The sequence below is a fragment of the Propithecus coquereli genome, unplaced genomic scaffold (genome assembly GCF_000956105.1).
Source record: "Propithecus coquereli isolate 6110/MARCELLA unplaced genomic scaffold, Pcoq_1.0 Scaffold68, whole genome shotgun sequence".
Lineage (NCBI taxonomy): Eukaryota > Metazoa > Chordata > Mammalia > Primates > Indriidae > Propithecus > Propithecus coquereli.
The window spans coordinates 1,699,136-1,720,324 of NW_012152840.1; the positions used below are offsets into that span (position 1 = coordinate 1,699,136).

The following is a 21,189-nucleotide window of genomic DNA, read 5'->3' on the forward strand; positions in this document are numbered from 1 at the left end:
GAAGAAAATGTCTAAATATACATTATTTTGACTAAAAAAAAAAGATAATTTTCCCTAAGTAGTGTGGTTTAAAGTAATGATGCCAGGGCATACATTAATTCCCTGCCTTGTGACCAATTTAACGAATACAGCTTAGGGATTTGTTTTTTCAGTTCTGAGGCTTGCTAAATATGGCCAGGATCAGTGTCATTCCAGGGTACTCTGCCTGCAGCTAGTTTGTAAAACTGGATCAAATTAATTACAGGAAGAAAAGGAGTCTGGGACTTTCTGGTTAATAAGTCATAATTGTGTGATTTTTCAGGTGGCCTCCTGATAGCTTCTGCTCATTTTGGTGCCTATGTATATGGGACAGACATAGACTACAACACGGTTCACGGTTTAGGTGAGTAAAGGTTATAGACAGTGTTATAGTCTTTGCTGTTATACCAACGCCTTTAAAATAATAAAATACATACTCTGGAGATTGAGGCAGGAGGATTGTTTGAGCCCAGAGTTGGAGTCCAGCCTGGGCAACATAGGGAGACACTGTCTCTGAAAAAAAAAGGGGGGGAAGGGAGATAAAATAATAAAACACAGTTGACCCTTGAACAACAAGGGTTTGAACTGCACGGGTCCACTTATACTTGGATTTTCTTCCAGCTCTGCTACCCCTAAAGCAGCAAGACCAACCTTTCCTCTTTCTCCTCCTCCTCAGCCTATTCAATGTGAAGATGATAATCCACTTCCACTTAATGAATAGTAAATATATTTTTACTACCTATAGTAAATATAATAATAAGCTGTTAGTAGTTAAGGTTTTGGGGAATCAAAAGTTCTATGTAGGTTTTTGACTGCACAGCAAGTCAAACTCCTGCATTGTTCAAGAGTCAACTGTAGTATTATATGATATTATTTTAATGTTAAAATACAAACTTGTAATTTTACTTATTTTTACAAGACTTCATTGAGTATCTACATTTTATGAAGTAATCCAGTGTCAACAAAATGATTTCCTGAGGGAACACAAAAATGAATAAGAAAAGGCCCTCCCCACCAGAGGTGTTTGTAGACTTAGTAGGAAGGTAAAAAAAAAAAAAAAAAAAAGTAGGTAAACTATATCTTTGGGAACTTATGGGTTAGCAGAGAAGAAGTAGGAGAAAGATATGACCATTTTGTTTTGTAATCAGCATGTGCATGTTAATAAGACATATAGAGTTTATATTTAAAGATTACTGCCATTCAATAACTATACATAGAATGTATACTGGATTAACCAGTCTTTGAGGTATCATATATGTCTTTAATTTCATAACTGACTGAAACATCTTTGAAACACTTAAAGGTGACAGTAACTTTAAAGATTCTGCCTTAGACTGAGGATACTTGAGACAAGCATCTGCTTTGTTTTTGAGGTAATTTTGGAAAATATTTTAAATTCTAGAAATGTCAATAATGACGTGTGATTGGATGGAATTGAATCAAACTGAAAAAGTATTTTTTTTATAGCTTAATGGTATTAAAAATATCAAGTTTTTATTGATGGTTTTGAGATTATTTGTGTTTATGGTGGTATTCCATTAAACTTGAATCAGCCCTTAAAACATTCTTTTCCTTTTCCTCACCCAGTATAAGTTATTGTATGGGTGTGAATTTATTATATTAGTAGTTTATTTTGTTTTGCTGAAGCAGTTTGATATATTGTACTAATGACCTTTTTCCCTACCTTGACTATAAAGAATTTAGTAATATTTCTTAGGAAGAAAATGAGTTATAATTTATCAGGTTTACATAAATGGGCTAACCAGAAAAGGATATTCTTTATCTGCAATATGTTAGAGTAAACAAAATGCTAAGAAGAATTATTTCAGTTTGCTTTTAGAAGCAGTATATTTGTTTTAAGGAAATTGACCTGTATAATTTACTTGAATTTTTATTTATTAAAGTTATGTTCAAAAAGTTATAACCTTCGCTCTACTTGGGTAGAATTCTAATTGAGGTAGAGTCTCTTCAGAGCTTATCCAAGATGCTGTTAGATCTGTTTCCTATACTTTTTTTCTGGAGACAGAGTCTTGCTGTGTCACCTCAGCATCATCATAGCTCACTGCATGCAACCTCCATCTCCTGGGTTCAGGTGATCCTCCTGCCTCAGCCTCCTGAGTAGAGATGGGGTCTCACTCTTGCTCAGGCTGGTCTCAAACTCCTGAGCTCAAGTGATCCTCCTGCCTCAGCCTCCCAGAATGCTAGGATTATAAGCATGAGCCACTGCACCTGGCCTGTTTCCTATACTTCTAATCTCTTACTATATTCTAAAATAGTCTCAAGTTTCTCTGGTTTTAAAAGTATAAAACTTTTTCTATCAATCCTATAGGGCCCTCTAGCTATCACCTTGTTTTTCTGTTTCTTTTGCCAAAATGCTTCTTGAAAAACTAGTATTAACTTGTTATCTCCTCTTCATCTTTCACTCTCTACTTATTATTTTCCAGCTTCTGTGCCTACTGTTCTACTGAAACCACTTACTAAGGCCACAGATCTACAGCATTTGGCAATGTTGACCTTCAAAAAACCTCCCTTGCAAATTTCCTAGACAGTGGTCTCATTGGGTGGTACTTTTAATTCTTTGACTGTTTCATCTTAGTCTCATAAAGACCCTGCAACTTCCTCTGATCTTTGTTTACTCACTGTTTTTTCCAAGCATCTATCTTTGACCCCTTCTCCTATCGCAGTGTTTATTGTTCAGTGTCATGTCATTCTTCTTTTGATTTTTTTCTTGTGAAGTTGATCATAATACAGAAGAGTATATAATATATAAGGATAATTATAGAGCAAATACTTACGTAACTACCACCTAGGTTAACAAAAACTGTCATTCATTCTTATGGATTCTACTTAAGTTTATATATTGATATCTCCCAAGTGTATATATTCCAGCCTTCAACTACCTGCTGGGTGTCTCTTTCTGAATGTTCTGCAGGTACTTCAAGGTATATCAAGATTGATATATTGCAGATAAATCTCATCTTTTTTCCTATGCTTGTTTTTCCTCCTGGTTTCCTGATTTTTAATCACTGGTATTATCATCCTAAACTACCATGTCTTCTAAAACTAGAAACATTTGAACTTCTAATTAGCCTTCTCTCAGCCCCCACTTTAACGTTTCTTCATCAATAATGTCCCTGTTTTGCCTCCCTTCTTCATGATCATAGTCACTGAATTTCCCAAGTTAGCTCTCTTCATTTCTATTTTATTTATCTGATTCACACTGTCTCTACACAGGACCGTTTCCTGCTAAAGGAAAGGGGCCAGGTTCTTCTATTCGACTCTGTATCTTACTGCTAAATGCTTCGTACTCAGAAAGTATTGAGTGAATGTCATAAGGCAGTTTTACTTGAAAGGTGACAGAATAAGATTGGTTAGACATCAGTAGTTTCTCTGTTCAAAATATATTTTTATAATAAGTTGAAATAAAAATAATTATTTACTTGTATACATAAATTAAGATTTTAAATGAAAGCAAATTTTATTTGAGTAAATGTAGGTTTAGATGAGTTAAAACATTACTTTTAGCTAACAATAGGAAGTAAGAATGCTCTGTTTGATCTCATATTTTCTATCTTCCTTATTCTTTCCCTTCAGGAAAGACCAGTAGGAAAAACCAGAAATGGAGAGGACCAGATGAAAATATTAGGGCAAATCTTCGTCAGTATGGTTTAGAGAAGTACTACCTTGATGTCCTGGTTTCAGATGCGTCTAAACCTTCCTGGAGGAAGGGCACATATTTTGATGCAATTATCACTGATCGTAAGTTTATTTTTATACAAAAGTAGAAGTAGGATTAGTAGGATTGGTTTCCTAAAGTCATTTTTATTTCAAGTACAAAATTTATCAACATGTACACACAATGTCAACTTGTGTTAGTCTTCCTCCCACCCTCAACTTCTTCATACGGTGAGAAGGAGAAAATTATGAATGTAGGGTAGGTTACCAACTTAACTAAGTCATTAATGGTTTATTGTTTTGTTTTTTAAGCAAATATATTGACTTGCCAATCTATTTTTATATCTATAGAGCTCGTCATCTGTTTTCCCCTTCAACTTATTTTTTTGAGGCATATATTTGTTTTTGTAATGACTGTAATTGGTTATTAGTATACCAACTGGAGCTAAAATGTCATTTGCAGTTTGTTATTAAATTTCGAAGAAAAGAGTTTCAGATATCACACATTTTTCTATGTGTAAGCATTTGTGTTTTTGTAGTGCCTGTTTTCCCTGGCGTCTCCTTTCTAGAGTTACAAGAAATTTGGTGTTCTGTGAACCACTGGGCTTGTGAACCCGCTGAGTTTCAGGAATGTGTATGAGAACTTGTTTTCCTATTCCTCACGAAGTCTTGGGCTTTTTAGGCAGCCTGTCTAAGAGTACATCTGCCCTGTCAAATAGTATTTGACAATAAATCTATAAAAAGTGGCAGAGTTGAGCCCTTCTATCTCAGCCCTCTTCAGTTCTTTGGTAACTTAAATGGTTTCAAATCTAACAAAAGAAAAATTATCAAGGCATTATAGTGTCAGTGTGAATATACTTTATGAAAATTGGGTGATTTTTAAAAATTAACAGTTTGCTTTACTATTTGCTCTCCTACTCTGTATCTTTATTTATATAAAGTAAGTAATTTTTTCTTCTGATCAGCTTGAGAGTAAGTGGCATTCATTGTGGCCTTTTACCCTTACGCTTCAGTGTGTATTTCCCAAGAATAGAGAAATTCTTAGGAATTTCTTAGAAAGCCAAAGTATAGTTAGCAGATTCAGTAAATGCGTATAATACTTTATAGTTTGTCATCCAGTTTTGTCAGTTGACTCAGTAATGTCTTTTATAGCATATATTTTCTCTCTGGTACAGGATCCACTCTAGAATTACATACTGCATTTAGCAATGATATTTTTTAGGCCTCTTTTGATTTGTAACATTTCCACAGCCTTCTCCATGTCTTTTATGACATTGACATTTTTTTTTTAAATTCAGGATATTATGGGGGTACAAACATTGACATTGACATTTTTGAAAACAGTTCCCCCTCCCCCAACTCTTTATGTTGTGTATTCTCAGTTGGAATAATGCATAGGTGATGTTGTGTTCTCAGGGTGTCACATCTGAAGGCACATGATAGATATCTGCCCTTCACTGGTGATTTAGTGACATTTGACTGTTTGTGTTACCTGTGTTTTCTGTCTAGCTCCATATGGTATCAGAGAATCTATAAGAAGAACAGGTTCACAGAAGGAAATACCAAAGGGGATAGAAAAATGGTAAGTGAAATTTAAATACGGTGCGCTAGAACTTTGAGAAGCATGTTGCTTCTTTAGTTAACTTAAACAGTCTTAAAATTTTTCACTGATTTTGAAATTTTGTTTTCTTTTGTAGTCCAGAAAGCCACGTTCCTATTTCCTTGAGTTATCATCTGAGTGATATGTATTTTGACCTGTTAAACTTTGCAGCTGAGACCCTGGTATTAGGTGGAAGACTAGTCTATTGGTTACCAGTATATACACCAGAGTATGTAATCTTAATTTTATTTTTAATTTCATTTTTCTTACAATGTTTATATATCTAGCATAATTTTTTATTTACCTCTAATTATGTTCAGGGTATCATTGTATTTAATGTGTGATAGTTTTTGTTTACCTTCATATGTATGTAAAATCATCTCCTTCCTCTTATTGACTGAATTGTTTTGACTTTTTTATTTTTCTGTCAGGGGTTGGCAGACTACAACCTGTGGGCCAGATATGGTCCTCAGCCTGTTTTCATAAGGCCCTTTAGCTAAGATGGTTTTTTACAGTTTTAAAGAGTTGTTAAAAAACACACATACACATAAAAGAATATGTGACAGAAACATACAATATATAGCCCCCCAAAATCTATAATATTTACTCTCTGCCCCTTTACAGGAAGTTTGCCAACCCCTATTGTATACCAGACTTAGCTCAGTGCCTGTTTATCACAGCTGTTCAATAGCTATTTTGCCAGTCTACAAACATAGGTAATTTTCAACAACTTAGCTGAGTAATTGATGTATCTACTGCCTTCTAATGCTAGCTTTAGTATATATTGGCTATTATAATTATCTTAAGTGAAATACATCCTTTTTAAAAACTTAGACCAAAATAAAAGCTATGCATATATTTAAAGCCTTGATTATGTTCAATGTTACCCAATGTTTGGGTTTTATTATTTAATAACTGTTAAATATAAACAGAGCTATGTGCATCAACAGTGAAAGACACAATATTTGAACAAGTTGAGATTTTTAGATTTGAAAGATGGTATCAAGCTCAAAATTTGGTTATTTCTTCAATCTGCCATAGAAATATTTTTTATAAAATTATTTTAATTCCTATATTTACTATACATAATTGTACAAAAAGCATTCTACAAAAAACAGTGATAACTTGTCTGTTTTTCACAATGGTGGGTGGTTCCTCAGCAGTTGGAAGCTGTGTTGGTTTTTGTTGTTTATTTTACAAATGTTGTATTAGAAGTTATCATGGCCTAACTTCAGTCATGTATTTAAGAACTGGTAAGACAATACACATTGGTGCCTAAGTCCCTTAACACTGGGTTTATGTTTTGTTGCCAGTGATGATCTCATTTAACCTCTTCATTTTAGAATGGAGAAAATTAATTCCAAGGAATGAAATGACCAGTCTAAAATTAAAAGCTAGCTAGCTAATTGGTTTCCTTATTCCCTGTGCTGTGCTCACTTAATTCAACATCCTGCCAGATCTCATATACCTGGTATGTGAAACAATAGGTGGGGTTTTATTAACACTTTCAGAAAAGAGCATATTTGTTCATTTCTTTGCAAAAATGGTTTCTGCCTTAGAAAAACTGAATTTCAGCAGCAAGCTACTTACTTTTTGTTTTAATTCAAGTTACAGGGCTAAAAATTTAAAAAAATTATTCTGAAATAATTTCAAACTTATAGAAAAATTTCAAATACCAAACCTCCCATTTCTATGCTCATTCAGATATTCCAAATATTAATATATATATATGCTCCTACCCCTACCCCCCCACATATCCATTATCATTAATCTTTTTGAAACCATTTGAGAAGTTGCAGATATGATACCCTGTTACCCCTGTATACTCCATTGTATTTCTCAGAAACAAGAACATTCCTGTCTCACCACGATCAACCCTCCAAGTCCGGAAATCAGCATTGATGACAATATTGCCATCCAGATCATGGACCCCATTCAAATATTACCAATTGCAATGCATCCAGGAAAATGTGCTGCATTCATCTATCTTATCTTTTGGTCTCCTCCAGTCTGGAATACTCCTCAGTCTTTCCTTATCTGTTGTGTCCTTAAAAGTTTTATAGAGTATGTAGCTTATTTTCTGAGGCTTGACTTTCAACCAGGGTCTAGCTGGTATTTCCCCTATGACCAGACTGAGATAATGCTTTTTTGGTAAGAAGACCACAAAAATGATCTTTGTGCAGTACATCATGGGGCACTCAAAGTGACCTCTACTGGTGATGTTAACCTTGATCATCTGCTCATGTTGTTCTCTGTCAGGTTTTTCCTCTCCAAATCATTATTTTCCTCTTTGATTTGTATTTTATGGGGAAATATTCCAAGATTACACTGATACTGTGTTTTTCATCAAACCACTGCTCACATTGCTGACTCCATTGTTGATAACCTCTGCTATAGTGGTTGCCAAATGATGAATTTTCTGTTCCATCATTCCTTCTGAATTTGTAAGTTGGCATTCTGTAAGGAAGAGCTTTCCTTTGTCCCCCATTTATTTATTTATAGTGGTATGGAGTCATGGATTCTTTTATTATTCATTGGGCTGTAATTTACTACTATCATTTATTTTGTTACTAAAATTGCCCTAGATTTGACTAGTAGGAATCTCTTTGAGCTGGCTTTCCTGTCCTTTTGAAATATCCTCATTAGTCATTGTGCACTTCCTTACCTTCTAACATATCTGACTGTTCACTACTTTGTAGTTTATTATTTAATTACAACTGAAATTATATGTGGTTAAGAATTACTTTTGGAGTTCTTTTATGATTCCTTTTTAAAAAGTAAAATGATAGGTACTTTAAATATATTTCTAAAGACTTTATGAAGTAGCCACTGGATATTTCTTCAGTAACTTCTCTATTTTACTAATTTTGGACAAGGAGAAATTTCCAAATACATATAACAAAAGGGATGTTTTAGGAGTAGAAAAGGGAGACATGTTTTATCAATTCTTTTTTTGTCTTAGATGTTTTCTTGGGGAATAGATTTCTTATAGGTATGTGGCTAACACACATGGGAAGACTACTGTAGCATTTACGTCCCTGACCTATTTATCCTTGGACAGAGTTATTTTCAGGTCCTCTGATGTTCATTACTAGACCTCGGTTGTATCTTCTCCTTTCCTTAAGCCTAGTGATCTTCTTAATGAATTACTAATTCTTATTAATTGTTAACGTATTAACGAACTTAGTCTGTGTTGAGTTTATGCTAGAAAAATGAACTATTTTCACTTTTGTAGTATATATTATTCAAAATATTTACTCTTTTTAAAATAACACAGTTATTAAGATGAATTTAAAACTAAAGTCATCTGTAAAAGTTTGAAATAATGTTCTTGCTTATGAATTAAACAGTTTAGAATTATGTTTTATTAAAAATGTAGCTTTTTGTTGGACCAGGAATAAAAAAGGAGTTCAATGTAAAATTGTGCCTTAGGACAGTTTAATTTTAAGACTTTTGTGTTTTTGGTGTAGTGAATGTAGGCTTTCAGTTCTACTACTGAATTTTATTTACTCAGCCAAATCCTGTTGTATGATTCAAGTTTAAAAATAAGAATTACACATTATAACCAAGTTCAGGTATTATTTAAACTCAGGACCTATTGAAAAGTTTAAGATATAATAAAAACAAAATACTGCCTAGAAGCTTAGTGATACGTGAAAAATTGTTAGAGCTGTTGATTGAAAAAGGACTTTCTCACTGATAATTTAAATTGTAGTGAAGAAACTGCTACTCACAAACTTCTGCTGTTTTTCTTCTAGTCTAGACTATTTCCACTCTAGTATGTCATTTTTGTCAGTGTCAAGATACTGTGTGTACTTTATCTTTTCACCTTTGTTTATTCTTTCCCCCTTGCTTGAGATGCCCATTCTTCTTTCCTCATCTGGTGAAATTGTAGTCATCTTTCAAGTCCTGGCTTAATTGTCACCACTTCTGTGACACTTTCTCAGACCCTTCTCAGCAGAATTAATCAGTCCTTCTTCTGTGCTCTCATAGTGGTTTGTTCTTACCACTCATAGAGACTTACCACATACAATTACTATAGACTGTTGGCATTTGTGGGTTTACTATTCACAATTTTGATTCCTTGCAAATGACCCTGAAGATCTGTGTTATATTCATGTCGACAGGGCATAAATCCAACACGTGTGTGTGTGTTTGATGTCATAGGAATTGCTAAGCCCTGAGTAAATGTAGCTGTTTGCCCAGGTTGCATATATCCACATAGGCTTGTTATCTAATTTTATTACACACACATAGGTAACTCTTGAAGTGCTTGGAAACTGTGTTTCTTTGTGAAAGATGACCTTTGATAGAAATCAAACCACTGGGGTTAATGATAAAGATGATGACTTACCTATATCAAAACATCACATTATACCCCATAAATATATATAATTATAATTTGTCAATTACATTTTTTTAAAAAGATGACAAAGAAACCTAATAATGTGACCCAAAGAAGGATTTGAGGATAAATTTTAATTGTAGTAAAATGAACTTGGTGGTTCAGATCAGTAAAGAAAAGATGTTTTTCATCTTTTATCTAAGAAACAGGAAAACGTGATTCATTAAGCTGTTTTCAGTAAGTGTTCAAATCAATGCAAAATCTGTTTCTTGTATAGAACATGAAATTCCAGTGATATTTGGAAAGTGCTTGAGACATGAAGATATGCAGAAAAATAAGTGACTTTAAAAATTGATTCATGAAAAACCTAGGGGCCTCTATACACACAACTATTTTTGCTTTTTTTAAAAAAATTGAGAGATAATTTGTATACCTTGAAATTCAAAGTCACCGTTTTTAAATTATACAACTCCACGGTTCTTAGGGTATCCACAAAGTTGTGCAACCATCACCACTATCTAATTCCAGAACGAACGTTTTCATCATCCCCCAAAAGTACCCCATGCAGATTAGCAATCACCACCTCTTCTGCCTCTGGCAATCACTTACCTATCTCTGTGGATCTGCCTATTCTGGCTCATTTGGTTTTTTAATAGATAACTTGAATTGTAGAGGGATAGTAATGAAAACAGGAAATTAAGGTAGGGTAGTATATTACCATTATAGTTCAGGCAAAGTACAGATTTATATCTTCTACTTAACAGTTTGCAGACAGTTCATACCATACACTGGTATGAAATATATTGTTATATATACAGTGAATGATTTTTTAACTGCTATTTTCTTTTAGTATGGTATTTGGGAGAATACTATTAAATTGATTGGCTTGCTAATATAACAGATTAGTGGTTAAAAATACATTTGTTAATGATAATGATTACTGATATGATGTTCCCTTATGCTTAAAATCAAAGATTGAGTTGAAAAGATATATAAAACATGTAAATATGTTTTTCTGCTATTAAGCCAAACACAACAATTTAACTTCAGCAGTTTAGCATCATTCATGTCACAGATGTTAATTAAAATTGTATTGATTTTGTACTTTTGGATTTGATTTATAAATATATTTTGGGTTTTGTAGTTATATTAGGATATAAGGATAAGAAATTTCTAATATATATTTGCACATATTTAAATGACATTTTAATAATAATACTTCAAGTCAATCTACCAGAAAATAAAAGTTTTTTTTTTTTCTTTAAAAAAAGAGTACATTACTAAGTTTGATGAACATTGTTTCAGACATCCACAGATCCTGCTGTTTGCAAGCTTAAGGTCAAGAGTATATACTCTCTCCGTTACCACTTTTTATTTTAGTCTCAACTGTGGTGTAGAATGAGTTCCTTCATATCATAAATGCTTTGCATGAAGATTCCAAATCTGGTGTCAACTAATGTTATAAGAAGTATAATGTTTCTGGCTATATAGCGAACATTAAAGAATTATTAGATGAGGTGATATCTGAAGTGGTCATTACTTGTTGGACAGCTCTAAGGAAGGAGGCAGAGCATGACTTCAAGAAAATTCCTTCCGCTGATAATAAAGTGAAGTGCATTGTGAATGTTGCTTGGTAAGTGGGTGATGAAGGTTTTGAGGATGTGGTTGAGGTAAAGAGGGAGAGCTCATCCAAGGTCAGAGGGACCTAGAGAAGTCAGTAAAAGAGTGATGGTGAAGACAATGTTGATGCATTAGAATAGCTAGCTAAGATCATAGTCCTTTATGTGAAGAACTAATCGGCACCTTTCCCATTTTGGACCAGAGGTTTAAGATGCCCATATAATAAATGTATGCAGACTTCCCCAAAAGGCATAAAAATTTGCAAAGGAAAAATAAAAACCGGCAATCACAGCATTCTTAAAGGTACCTATACCTAGTCAGCCCTCTCCCCGGCTGTTCTTCCGCATCCTGTTCCATAGCTGTTTCCCCCAAATCTGCCACCTGTTTCTTCTGCCAAGATTGATGTCAACAACCTGTCAGATGCCAGGTTCTGAACTACTGCACCTGGCTGTCCTGCTTTCTAGTGTCCTCATCTCCATTCATGTGGTGTACAGCAGCAGTCTCCACCACTCATTGCCATAGCTTCAGTTTTATTTCCTGGTCCGTATGACCAGAGGACTGATACAATCTGTAGTGTTTACTTTAGATGTAGTTTAGTTGAACAATCTTACAAATAACTTTAGTCTTGTATTTGCAAACTTAATAGCGGTCTCAAGATGTCGTTAAAATTTTGCAAGGGCACTTCATCTTACAGGGGAAAGTATAGCTATAGTGGACTTTATACTTTGGGAATTTATAAAAATCTACAGGTGAATCTGTCCCTCATGAATGTCAAGGGGTGTTGTAGAGTATATTTCTGTGTGTCTTATCTGCTCTTGTGGGATTCTGTGGGGTGGAATTGTCATCTGTATTTTTGTAGTTTAAATGTTTGGCATTCTTCAATAAAACACACTTGTATTATTTCTCTCTGTCCCCCTCTCCCCCTCCTCATCCCTCTCTCTCCCTTTCTCTCCCTCTGTCCCTCCCTCTCTCATTCTGTAGGTAAAAAATTAAGCTGCATTTTTAGATGTGGTAAAATTAAAATACTTTGCTTTGTTAAAGTACAGGTAGATTGTTTATAAAGTATAGGAACAGTTAGCATATACTGTACGTAGGAAAGAAAAATGATACAGCATGTAGTGGAAGGATGTCCCGTACCACACGGGATGGCCCCCATGGTGATTCTGTGTGGGCAGCACATGTGAGTATTCGTAACCGTCAGCTGTTCTCTCCTCAGGTACACGGAGGAGATGGTGCCCTGGCACCCTTGCCTGGAACTCATTAGCAACTGTGAGCAGAAGCTTTCCAGTCACACATCAAGGCGCTTGATCACAATGGAAAAGGTGAAGAAATTTGAGGTAAATTTCCCTAGTATTTTTAGATAAATTCTGAAAGAATCAAAAGTCGATTTTTCTAAATAGTTTTCCTGTGATGGAGTTTGGAAATGTTAGTCTTTGATTTTTAAAAAATTACAGATGAATTCAGGAAGAGGTAGAACTTGAAGAGGTTTGTGGCATTTGGTTGGAGGGTAGGAGTTGGACATAGAAGTTGGGTAGAAGAGTAGAAATAGAAGTGGACCCTAACTTCCCTTTATTTGACAAACTTGTTGCTAACTTAGTTATAAAACAGCACTTTTAGTTAAACAACTGTTGTCTAATTAGCAATCTCCTAGTAACCATTTTTCTCCAGAAGTAGAAATCAAGTAGTACATAATTTCAGACTATAATGAAGAGAGTATATTGCTTTGTATTAGGGACAAAGTATATTTCCCCCATCTGTTAGGGCCCAACATGTGTTGTCTCTCTCTTTCTCTCTTACGCACACACCCCCGCACCCACCCCCTACACACACACGCACTTTCCCTCTCTCTCTTCATTTAAGCTTGAGAGGAAAGAACAAAACATCTGTTATTTCATGTCAAGATCAGAATTAATTATGAATAATGCCTCATAATGGAGCTTAATTAAATCTACAAAATGTTCTTTGAGCTGTACTTTTCTGTATTGACAACTAAAGCTCTCCCAAGTTCACTGGAAACTTGAACAAGCGCCATTCTTGCCTTGGATCTTTAGGGCAAGCAGAAGAAAGATGGTGGTAATCTGAAGATTTTGTCACACCCACCTTTAGTCTGCATTTGACTTGTTTTCATCTAATTTACACCTTATAGATTCTTTCACGGTAATGAAAACTAATATTTTCAGTGCCTTTTGCATATGTTATTTTATATCATTCCTGTTTTTGTTCTTTATTTTTATTTCCATTTGCTGTCTGTAATTTAGATCCATATTACCATACACCTGGTTTATGCTGACACAGTCTCCTCAGTGATCGCTCTCCTTCACACCTCTACTTTTTATCTGTTAAATGAATCTTCCTAAACACTGCATTCATTATATTATAACTTCCTTATGCAAAATTTTTTAGTGACTCATTTTTATTAGTGAATAATATTCAGAATTTTCAGTGTGACCTGAACTATCCTCAGTAATCAGGCTTCAATATCAGGGCATTTCAGAAAGCTAACCTATATGTGTATATTAGTTGATTGGTGTCTACTATGTATATATGTGGAGGTGTATGTATACGTAAACACACAGATGTATAGGTATATGTGATATAATTAAAATGAAATTGTATGGTAGTCATTTTTAAAGCAATAGTACTAGAGATTTATATTCAAATGTCTGATATCCTTGGAATGACATCTTTGTGTTCATTCTATTTCTTTTTTTTTTTCATTCTATTTCTTTCATAATTATTCAGCATGTTCTTGAAACTTACCTTTTAGATTTACCTTTAAAGAAATATGTTCATATTAAAGAGTCATTTTGCTTTATAGTAACACTTTTCTTCGAATGATATTATTAGACTTTGCTGCTCACAGTTTATACCTGACAGGTCACTAAATGAAAGTTATTATTAGTTTTAGAAATCAAATCCTGTTCCAAGGATGATGATTTACCATTAAACATTTTAAACGTTGCATATTTAGAAATTCCACAAGTGGTTTACAAATTGTTTGATACAATGACAACCTTCCAAAGTGACAATTTTGAATAACCAATATTCATTTGGTACATAGAAGCCCTCTTATCTAACATCTATTTCAAACTCCGTGGATTAAACTGTGCTGGCTATTCCTGCTCTATAACACACTGTCTGATGCCTATAATATGCTGAATACTTTCAGCAGGCGAGTTACTTGGTCTCTGCTGTATCTACATACAGTACTTCTGTACCTACCAGCTGAATTGTCTGTTTACCAAGAATCAGTTATGCTGTTCTCAAAGCTGTTTATGCCAGTTATATTTGTTATGGTAATTTTGTAATCTAATTAAATACTAGTTAGACCAGTTAAATATGAGTGTAAGACTAAAGTTGTCATTTCTGTAAAAACTAAGTTGAATGCTTTAGAAAGAATAAAGTGAGTTGTTAAAATAGAGTCTTGAATTACAAGTGAGTTAGAAAAAAGTTATTGCAATCTAGTTTTTTGTACCCAGATTGCTTTGTAAGTGCCAAAACTGGAAATCTTTATAGGTCTTGATTGTACATCAAAAAATTGTCAAATGAATATACAGTTTTTTAAGTTAAAATAAGTTTAAGCATTTTAATTTTTTCCTGCTCTTACTGACTTTTTCAATTAAGTAACCGTATTAGGCTACTCAGGCTGCCATAACAGAATGCCACAAACTGGGTGGCTTAAATAACAGAAATTTACTTTCTTGTAGATCTGGAGACTAGAAGTTCAAGATCAAAGCGTCAGTAGGGTTGGGTTCTGGCGAGACCTCTCTTTCCGACTCGCAGGCATCCACCTTCTCGCTGTTTTCACATGGCCTTTCCTCTGTGTGTCTGCACTTTTTGGTGTCTCTTCCTCTTTTTATAAGGACACCAATCTTATTGGATTAAGTCTGTACCCTTAGACCTCATTTAACTATAATTACCTCTTTAAAGGCCCTATCTCCAAACACAGTCACATTGAGGGTTAAGACCTCAACATATGAATTTTAGGGACATAACCTAAGTCGTAAGTCAGCCCATAACAGTAACTATTACCAGTATCTATCATGTTCAATAAAAGGCTTCTGTTGTATGTTAGAGTATGTTTTTTTCTCCCTCCTCTCTTCGTCACTTCTCTTGTATGTTTACCTTTAGTATTTTGAGGAAAGTGAGGCATTTGATAATTCAGATAGTACTGTTGCAGCTCTTAGAAATCATAGTATTTAATGGAATCATTTGAGTAAGTAATAATAGTAACTAACATTTATATGCCAGGTACACATGTAATACATGTAAAAAACAGAAATATTACCTGTAGGGTTTGTAATTTTAAGTCATGATGTTATAGAGTAAATGGCATTAGCATTCTTTATTGTGTGGCCTACATAAATAGTATTCCAAAGAATTGGAAGGAGGAAGATGTGGAGGAAAGATTCTTTAATAATGAATCAAGCCTCGTAATAAATCAGGCATTCTATTTTAATGGAAAAATTTAAAAATTAAGACCCATTGTGAACTAATTTCATATGTGCTTTCCTCTGAGTTTTATTTGTTTAAAAAGTCCAGTATTTTTTCCTGATGTATAATATTTCTCTAAGCAAATTTATTTGAGACTCCAGTAAAAAATAGGCTCTTGAGAATTTTTGTCCTGTATTACAATGATAAATAAGGGCACTCACCTTGGGTATCTTTAAACCTATAAAGGCAGTGTTAATTTTTGTCTAGTTTCCTTTTATCATTTTACTTCTGTCCCTTTCAAATTGATTTTAAAAAACAAGGAAAAGCCTGATGGTCAAGTAATTTTTTGAAATGGTCCTCATTTTATAAGATCAAGTTTAATTAGTGAATGTTCACTAGTATGACATTTACTATAACTGAAAATACTGTGTCATGTTAAATTAATCATGTTTGGTTTTTAATTAATTACTTCATTTATACCTTTTGTTTGTATGGAGAGGAGTGTATATAATTGCAGCAAGATCCTGGTCCTTTATAATGCAAGTGATGACATAAAATTGTCAAACAGTTCTCACACGCGTCTAACAAATTATTCTCTGGCTTGCTCAGCATTGTTGATTTTGGCAATGCAAGACTATTAATTTTAGATTTTTACACTTTTGTATACTGTGTCCCTTCATTTTTGATTTGTCACTTGTTAGGTTTAACTTCAGTATAACTTTTGGCCCACTTGGTATGTTGTTATAAAGTATTCTCTCTCTCCCTCCTTTTAAAATGTAAACATAAGTTATAACAAAAATTGTCTGAAGAATATCAATGTTTTATAAAATTTTGTATCCTTACATTATTAGCTACAGTTTTTAGACTTGCTTATTGTGCATAAATAGTAAAGAAAAAAATTCTTGATAACCGTGTTAAAATTACAAAGATACTTGGTAAGAAGAGCCAGGTTTTTGCATTATTCCTTGTTGCTATATTCTGAAAGCTAAGAGAATGATACATAAAACTTTTATAATGCTTTATTAGTTTACAATACTTTCTTATTCATTTGACCTCATTATTAACATTTTAGTGACGAGGAAGTGGCCTACGCTTAAATAGTAAGTTGCAGAGTTGAGACCAAAACTCCACCTTGCACTTCAAATTCTGTGTCCTTTCTCCCTCATGTTGTCTCTCTACGAAAATATATTTCTACCTTTAGAGTATGGCAAGATTAAAAGGTAAATATTCTTGAGTAGCCTATTACTAGTTTCTTTTAAAGATAGTGTTTCCTTGTCCTGTTCTGTTCAGCAAGGGTTGCTCATGAGGCCTTGGTAGAGTGTGGCCTGCTTTACTAGAACTCATTTTCCCTCTTGACACAACATGTAGTTGATGCTGCTGTATATGGTTGTGGTCACAGTGGTTACTTCTACAAAACATTTTTCTCATATAAAATTTATAGGCTAAAAATGCTGATCACCAGAGTTGTCCAGGACAGATCAGAATATAATAGAAGTGTCTTCAATGAAAGTCACTTAAAACAATACTCTTTCAACCTTTTCTACCAGAGTCTATGTGGACAAATGAAAGACTACCCAAAATAGCTCTTTTCAAGATTACCTTGAAATCTTTTTTAAAACTTCATGCAACTTTTATACCCTACTTGATAATAGATAGTTGATTAAATATAAAAAATTATTTCAAGTTACTACTGCATTAAATGAACCATAATGTGCCCTATTTATTTTGTGTCTTGTTTACCTGACCTGCTACCTTATACTCCTAGTGGTTTGAGAAGTACTGAAGTATAGGTAAGTTTAGTTCTAGATATTAAATGGCTATTAATTTAGACTAAAGTTATAATATTTTGTAAATCAGTTGTCGTTTTTATAGCTATCCAGTGTCATTCAGATGATTTAAAATAAGGGATATTAGAAGGTCACAGTGAGAGGTGATGAAAGTTTATGTCATTTTTTATTTTGGATTGAATGAAAGAGTCCAGTAACATGAAGGTGGTGAATGCATTAATCAGAATGGAGCGTGGCCAAAAGTGAGGGTTTTGACTAAAAGACTGGAAGATTTTGAGGCTGTGAAGGACAAAATAACCATTAACATTACAACAGTATTTTTTAAATGAGTAAGGGAGAGAATAGATACTGAGTTCCCACTTGAGAAAATGACTTATGCATGTCTTGAAGTGGAAAAAATTAGTGTTTATGATAAGTGGTTTACATGTTAAAATGATGCTAGTGTTGCTAATCATAAACTGTCGTGTTTTGCCAACATAATACTGATCCCTATTTCCATTATGCATTATCCTTTCTCAGGGTTAATGTTGTTAGCTGTGTTTTTCTTTGACAGCTATTTGAATTAAAGGTAGTCCCTTCTGATTGACTTTTCCTTCTGATGTATTTTGTGATTTTTGCCTGTCTATTGCCAGGACTGTGGATATTTCCCTTTTGATTAGAGCTATGAAAGATTAGAGATTAAGTATGAAGTATTTAAAACATATAAATGGTAGAACATAGATGATACCTCATTTATTGGTGAGAAAAATAAAGTAGGTGACACTAAATAAGAACATGCTAATTGGACACAAACCCAGTCTAGGTCTTAACTACAATACAATATTTATTACTATCAAGTGTGGTATATGTGTGTGTGAGAGAGAGAGAAAGCGAGAAAGAGAAAGAAAACCTTAATTATTTTGCGTAGCAAGTCAGAAGGAAACAAATTTGTATTATCTATAAGTTATGTTTTAACTTGATGTATTTGAAAAAGGCTCATAGAAACAGACAGGAACCTGGGGTTCTGCATATTATGCTGCTTGATTTCAGTTTTCAGGTTCATGCGATCTAGTTAGTTCCAAATGAATTCGCTTTTGCTGTTGATGGTATTTTTTCTTGAACTTAAATCTTGGAGGATCATCATTTGACTTTTACATGTCTGCAACTAAATTATTTTGCCAAACAAAGCAGATTTTTTAAATTGATGCTATCATAATTGTTTTAAGTTATTGTTTCTGGTAAGCCAAGAAAAAGCAAAAGTCTGTTCCCCACAGCTTCAGGAAGGCAATCATTTAAGATATCTGGATCTCGCAACTTATGTTGCTGTTCAGATATGACTGTTTTATTTACAGGACAAGCAGTTCTCTGAAGGCAGAGAGAGCATGTATCTTTTGCTCATGTTTTTCAACTATTACAGTAAAACAGTCTTTAAACTCCTAGTGTTATAGAATCGTAGGCATAGGTCAATTACAAAATATAAATATGATTCAAGGATTCCAAAGTATGAATGGTTTAGGGAAATGGAAAGTTTCTATGTGGAGTCAGTATAATCATCTGGAGCTTCTTTTATAATTCTTGCATGAGTGACAGATTTTTCTCATTTTTTTTTGTATTTTTCTTATTTATCATATGGTTATTTAATTCATATAGAATTGTCTTTCTGATGTTTTTCAAATGTAAACATGAATTTATATGGTCTTTCCCCTCCATGACCCTCTAAGAATTCAACCTAAAGATTTTAACATGTATTTTTTTACCCAAAACATAAATGTACAGTTTAATGAATAACTATAAAGTGAATATCGGGGTACCCACCACCAACTTCAAGATTATGCAGTAATGTAGCAACCCAGAAACACCCTTCCTTTTATGACCTTTTCTGATCAGAAGCACCTCCCTGAAAGTGTTACTGCTATTCTGACTTTTATGGTAATCATTTTCTTGATTTCCTTTGTAATATTACCACTACTGTATTCATCCCAAAGCAAAATCATTTTGCCTGTTTTTGATCTTTATATAAATGCATATACATTTTTATTAATGTTTCTTTTAATGGATTATGAAGACGTTAAAAAGTCACCTAGGAGAGGAATAGTTCCCCAATTAAAGTGAGAGAGTATGTACGTGCATGCCTGTATGTGTTTTGGTCTGTTACTCATCCTTCGTGATAATACTTAAGAAGGTAAGGAAGATTTTTCTTAGTTTTAATTTAATATTAAATATAATAACTAAATAAGTTGTCATTAAATTTTTATCCAGTACATAGACTTTGTATTCTTTTATTGTTTGAGATTAAGTTTTGGATTTTATAAAGTTATGGATTTTAGTAGATAGCATATAGAAAGTGCTAATACTTCTATGTCATCACGATAAGCACAAATGTCTATAATGCTTTTTTTATAATTAGACAGAAATTATGTGCTGAGTGCCAGATGTCAAAGTTCAATCATTATTTATCAGTCATTTTCAGAACTCTAGATGTGAAAATTTTAATATATTTAAATACTGTCATAGACTTTAGATAACTTAATATCTTGCACAGTGATGAAATTTTTTAAAAGTATAGATTATATGTAAACACCTAACTTAGGGCTGAAGATTTTCACTGGCACCTTGTTCCCCCATTAAGAATAGTGCTAGAGGTTTCTCTTAATAGTATTGGATGCCAGACTTTTGACCTGCTTGTCCTTGGTTTGGGAATGGCCTAGTGCTGTTTATAGTTGTATAACTTTAGCACAAGTGGTTTCTATAGCTACTGTCCAGTACCAGATGTAGAACAGTGGGAAGCTTTGATAAGGAGAGCAGGATTTTTAAACAAAAGCCGGACATGGGTAATTACCCTGAAGCTGAACTGAGGCCCATTATATTCAGCACTGTCATTTACATTTCATTTCTCTCTCTGCCGATTACAAGGAAGTAAATCTAGCCCCTCTTTTTCTCTTCCATCTCTTTGCCTTCTTTCTCGCACCTTATTTAAGAATGTATATCATAGCTTTAATCTGTTTCATGAATCCTAAAGTCTTTCCTGACAAAACTAAATGAACAACACCAGTTTTGTGGCTTTCACTATAGTGACAACATCATTGTTTTTCACTTATCATAGAGTAAGTTTCATAAGCCATTTGTACTCAAGTGTTTGCAATGAAACTGCTGTTTTGTATAAACTACTGTCACTTTGAGAATATAAATGACTTAAGGTTAATACTAGTGAGGTAGAAGAAATCATTATCTCATTATCAGGAACTGTCAGTGACTAAAAGGACAGATTAAACCTGACCTACAATTAAAATAGAAGCCATTTGGTTTTCTGCTGAGTGACTGACTGTAGAGCTCTGCAAGTTCATCTCCTAGAAAGGGGAGATCCCTTGTTTTTAAAGAACAGTAATTTTATAAATCGATGATCATCCTTAGGTATTTGCTAAAGTTTCGAGGATTCTATAAAATTAACTCTTAGCAGTAAAGGGACAGTATGAGAGAGATTTATGGCTTTGGCCAGAATGTGGGTAGGGAGTGATGTGAGAAATGAGGCTTTGGAATTAGGTAAGTAGGAGCCAGTTTGTAGAAACGGATGGTCACGGGGAGGGGGGCAGGGAGTTGTGGAAATTCAGACCTGATGGCTGCTGTTTTCTTTGTAAAGAAGGATGTAAGTTTTTACTGAGAGTAAATAAACCAATATCAATGTATGAATTTGAGGACAGGTGAAATTTTAGAAAAAGTGCTATGAGAAATAG

The 21,189-nt window shown here is 33.8% G+C and overlaps 1 protein-coding gene across 1 annotated transcript in view; it reads left to right on the forward strand.

Annotated features, from left to right (window-relative positions):
* Positions 1 to 21,189, forward strand: part of TRMT11 (tRNA methyltransferase 11 homolog (S. cerevisiae)) — a 53,465-nt gene that overhangs the window by 23,601 nt on the left and 8,675 nt on the right. The window contains exons 8-12 of the mRNA XM_012660806.1: positions 302 to 382; positions 3,613 to 3,777; positions 5,203 to 5,275; positions 5,391 to 5,522; positions 12,475 to 12,595. Coding sequence (XP_012516260.1) covers positions 302 to 382; positions 3,613 to 3,777; positions 5,203 to 5,275; positions 5,391 to 5,522; positions 12,475 to 12,595 — 572 coding nt within the window. The remainder of the gene's footprint in view (positions 1 to 301; positions 383 to 3,612; positions 3,778 to 5,202; positions 5,276 to 5,390; positions 5,523 to 12,474; positions 12,596 to 21,189) is intronic.